A 4,775-nucleotide genomic window follows, 5' to 3' on the forward strand; every position below is an offset into this window, starting at 1 on the left:
TTTGCTTCGGCCGGTGATTTGCCACTTGCGATGTAAGGCGAGCGTTTATTTTGCACGAGTTTCTATATAGGTAGTGCCCACTGAGTCGTTTAGGTTTCCCTACGCAGCCTATTGCAAAACCTCCAGTAATGCTGTAATAAGGCAAGAGAAGATAGGCAGCAGGGTCGGTGCATTGGTTGACAGGAACGGGGTTCTCCTCTTTATTTCCAGGGTCATTTTTAGAATGATGAGAAAGGGGATTAAACAGCACATACCTGACGGAGGGGATTCAACATGCACCCGCTGCTGTAAAATGCGCCTGCCACAAACAACTGCAAAGTTGCAACGCACAGTACGGCCACTCTTGCTCGTAGCTGGACACTCTTTCTCTGTCGGTGCAACGTATCGATGTTGTTTGGCGTTACAGGCTGTAGCACCCGTCCTTAGCAAGCTCGTTTCGAAGGAAGACTAGCCCAGCCAATTATACTGTAGTTCGAAAGGCCTGTGCGAAAGCGCCTCTTCGTGGATTGTTCTGATGCAGTGCTACTGACAAGTCTCAGATACGCTCACGATTGTGTCGCGGCTTCACGTTGAACGTGTGTATTCCGTACTTGTCCACGGCAAGCAGGCGGGTCACTTTTCTTGTCGAGGGCCTTTCTACGGTGTTGTTTTTCTTGTCTGTCCGATGCTTGTGCAGCTACGTCATCCAAAGCAAGCCATGCAATGTGAAAAATGGGGCGATTCTTATTGCCAGGAACTGTGATCTGGTTTTAAATTGGCGCCCGCGTGCGGGGCCCAGCACGTGGAAAAATAGCGGGAATCTCGGCGTGATGGCACGCGGAGGAGACAGATGAAGACGAGAAAGAAGAAGGAAGATTCTTGATCGCCATGTTAAAGCTTGTTTTGCCCTGTACTTACTGTAAATACAGTTTTGTTTTCTGGCTTTTTGTTCACCTTTGAGATTCTTCAACAACTGGTGCCGAAACCCGGGAGGACATTTCCAAGAACCTGTGCCTGAAAGAGCTTGGAAATAGGAGTCTCCAGTTGAATACGTTCGGACAGACGGCTGCAACTCCACAGCGTCGGCGCCTCGTGGTAGTACGTCTTCGCAGTCAATACGACGGTACGGAGCATCTTATACACGCCATTTAAGTCCCATTCATTTGCCAAGATGTTGTACAAGTGCTGGCTAAACATGACTTCGTGAAGACACTGGAAGACAGTGGTCACAACATCGCCGACAAACTTTATATACCGGGCATGGCAGCCCTACCTGGTATTGGGCTGCTTGTGGGCTGTGATCACCTCTGGCAGCTGATGACTGGAGAGATAAAGCGCTACTCTGGTAACGCAGGCATGGTGGCTCTTGACTCCGTCTTGGGATGGATGTTTCAAGGACCTCTCTCATTAAGTACATCAGTTAACTTGACGATGAACACCTGCGTTCTACGAGTGATTGCATTAGCGGAACCAGCAGACAGCATCATGCAGAAGTTCTGGGAGCTTGAGAGCATAGGTATTGTGGACCAGGACAATACTATAAATGAGGCCACGGACGTTCTCTGTGAGTTCAAGCGTAACGTTAAGTTTAAGGAGGGCCGCTACGAGGTTGCACTCCACTTGAAAGATAATAGTGGTCGCTCGGACGACAATAAGACGCAAGCTATGAAGAGACTTCTGGCTCTCGGGACGAAATTGCGGCGCCATCCCGAATTCGGGCAGCAATACGACTCCACCATTCGGTCCTACATGACTTTGGGACACGCAGAGCGGGTAAAGAAAATCGGACCGTCATCCTTTCCGGTGTACTACATGCCGCATCATGCAGTGATTCGCAGCGAGCCCACGACTACCAAGGTCGGAGTGGTTTTCGACGCATCGTCACGTGGGTCGGAGCACACGTCCCTCAATGAACACCTAGAAAAAGGCCTAAGGCTTCTGGCAGACTTGACCACACTGTTGATAAAATTTCGGTTGCATCCCATCGCTCTGACCGCAGATATTGAAAAGGCGTTCCTGCAAATCTGCATTCGAGAGCAAGGCAGAGATGTGCTGCGGTTTCTGTGGTTCAAGCAAGTTCCCTCGGACGAGAATCCTAAACCTGAAGTGGAAGAATGGAGGAGGACCAGAGTACCGTTTGGTACCACAGCAAGCCCATTTTTGCTGAACGCCACCTTACAACATCACCTAAAACGTGTCAGCGGTTGCTTTCGGGACACAGCTGCCCTACTCGCAAAGTCGTTTTACGTGGACGACTTGCTCGTGGGAGCCGACACCGACCAAGAGGCGCAACGTGTTTTCACGGAAGCTAACGCTATACTAGAGTCGGCAAGTATGCGCCTTATTAAGTGGACCTCTAATTCGACACACTTACAGCAGCTGTTCGAGCAGGAAGAAGGCATCACTTCTACCGACGGAACAGTCAAGATTCTTCGCATGGTATGGGAGCCCCGAAGAGATCTCAGACCATAGCTTCAACATCTGTACTTAGTTTTTTTGACAAAGATCAAAACTCCAAAAAATCAGTGCCCATATAGTGGCACGAATTTTCGATCCTCTCGGAATGATCGCACAATTCACAGTTCAAGCCAAGATATTATTCCAAGAGATATGGAAACGAGATGTCTCTTGGGATGAGGATCTTCCACTTGACATCGGAGCGCAATGGCGACGTTGCCGATGGGACCTCCAGGAACTTGGCAGCGTCAAAATACCTCGCTGGGTACATTTATCCACACAGATTACGGCAGCTCAACTGCACGTATTTTGTGACGCGAGCACAAAGGCATACGGAGCATGCGCCTATTTAGGGCTTCAAGACAACAGAAATTGCGTGAAAACAGAACTGGTGATGGCCAAGTCAAGAGTCGCTCCTATGAAGACGTTAACATTGCCGCGACTCGAGCTTCTCGGCGCCGTCCTCGGGGCCCGGATGTCAAATTTCTTGGAAGCATCTCTTGCCAAAGTACCGTGAAACGTCGAAACTATATTTTGGACAGACTCCCGCATCACTCTGCATTGGATTACGGGTAATGCATCACAATGGAAAGAATTTGTCAAAAATCGAGTCCCTGAAATTCAAAGACTGACGGCTAGGACACCGTGACGGCAATGTCCCGGAAATTGCAATCCTGCCGATAGTCTCACTCGCGGGGTGTCATTGCACATTCTAAAAAACGATGAACGATGGTGGCAAGGACCCACGTGGTTACTGAAAGACCCTACAGATTGGCCTACGGAAGAGTCAGAGATTGCGTTGAAAGGCGTCGACGAAGAAAGGGAAAGATGTGTGCAAATCTGCTTTGTGAGGACTGTGAATCCCATCTTGGACTTGGCGCGGTATTCCAACCTGTTGCGAATTCTCCGAATCACCGCTTGGATTCTGCGATTTATCAGAAATTGTAGAAATGTGGCCAACCGGATATCTACATCCATCTCAGCGGAACAGATTAAGGACGCGGAATTGTACTGGATCCGCGTTGTTGAACAAGACAGTTACGGTGAGGAGCTCGAGCGGCTCTAGAATCAAGGCCTCTCGACTGCCGATCAAGCATTGGGATGCTTAGTCCGTTCCTTGACACAACTGGATTGATGCGTGTACGAAGCAGGCTAGAGTTCTCTTAAGAAAAACAGGAAGTCAAGCACCCTCTCTTACTGCCACCTCCTCACGCATTCACCGAACTTGTCATTCGCGATTGCCACCAACGAACCCTTCATGGCGGGCCTCAAGACACATTGACGGAGCTAAGACAGAGATTATGGGTCCAGCCAGGAAGAGAAGTAGTAAAAAAGGTAATCGGCATGCTGTGCTTGCATAAGGACACGACTAAGGCCACCCAGTGCACCTGTAGCCCCTTTACCTGGTGACAGAGTGCGCCGCTAGGATCCCTTCGAGGTAGTAGGGATAGACTTCGCAGGACCTCTTTATGCTCGCACTGAAAGCTCATCTACGACAGTTTACATTGCCTTGTTTTCATGTGCAGTTACGAGATCCCTGCATTTGGATTTGGTTTCGAGACTGTTGAGTGAAGCGTTTCTTCTAGCCCTACGAAGATTCACGTCTCGCCTTGGACTCCCGGCTGTCATCTACACGGACAACGCACGAACTTTCAAAAAGGCATTCAAAGATATTGCATCGTTGGAAAAGAGGTTCCTAGACATAAAGTTTCAAAATTACTGTGCTCAAACACGCGTGCAATGGAAGTTTATTGTAGAAAGAGGGGCGTGGTGAGGCGGATTTTGGGAGCGTATGTTGTGAACCGTAAAATCCTGTTTCCGGCGAGTCCTGCGGAAAGCTGCACTGACGACTGAAGAACTGACGACTGTACTTCAAGAGGCAGAGGCGGTAATTAATTTCCGTCCGGTCACGTATCTTTCTGAAGCACCAAATGACCCAGAGGTACTCACGCCCGCACACTTCCTAATAGGAAGGAGGCTTGTTGCGATACCTGCGGGTCAACCACCAACTGCGGAATCAAAAAGAAGTGAAGTCACGCGAAAGTGGCTCCATCGTAAACGGCTTGCGGAACAGTTCTGGAGGAGATAGCGTAAGGAATATTTATTCCAGTTGCGGTCTTTTCACCATGCGAAAAATGTGCCCACCCACAAGCTTAAAGTTGCAGATTTGGTGCTTATGCACGAAAAAAAAGCTCCTCGACAAATGTGGAAGACTGGTCGAGTTATGCAAGTAATCTTGGGACGCGACCACAACGTCCGAGCCTGCATTGTGAGGATTCCTAGCGAAGCTATATTGCGACGACCGGTGCAGCTACTGTACCCAATAGAGCTTACTGCAG

The 4,775-nt window shown here is 49.3% G+C and overlaps 1 protein-coding gene across 1 annotated transcript; it reads left to right on the plus strand.

Moving 5' to 3' along the window:
- The first annotated feature begins 1,239 nt into the window (after window positions 1–1,239).
- Window positions 1,240–2,451, plus strand: LOC144148346 (uncharacterized). The gene has a single exon (XM_077679896.1). The coding sequence runs from the start codon at window positions 1,240–1,242 to the stop codon at window positions 2,449–2,451; it is 1,212 nt and encodes a 403-aa protein (XP_077536022.1).
- The last annotated feature ends 2,324 nt before the right edge of the window (window positions 2,452–4,775 follow it).

The sequence above is a fragment of the Haemaphysalis longicornis genome, unplaced genomic scaffold (genome assembly GCF_048455015.1).
Source record: "Haemaphysalis longicornis isolate Haplotype H1 unplaced genomic scaffold, Haemaphysalis longicornis Haplotype H1 scaffold_8, whole genome shotgun sequence".
NCBI classification, from domain to species: Eukaryota; Metazoa; Arthropoda; class Arachnida; order Ixodida; family Ixodidae; genus Haemaphysalis; species Haemaphysalis longicornis.

Excerpts from the sequence above, each read along its gene's own strand:
- LOC144148346 (XM_077679896.1), top strand. The coding sequence starts at position 1,240 with ATGGCAGCCCTACCTGGTATTGGGCTGCTTGTGGGCTGTGATCACCTC.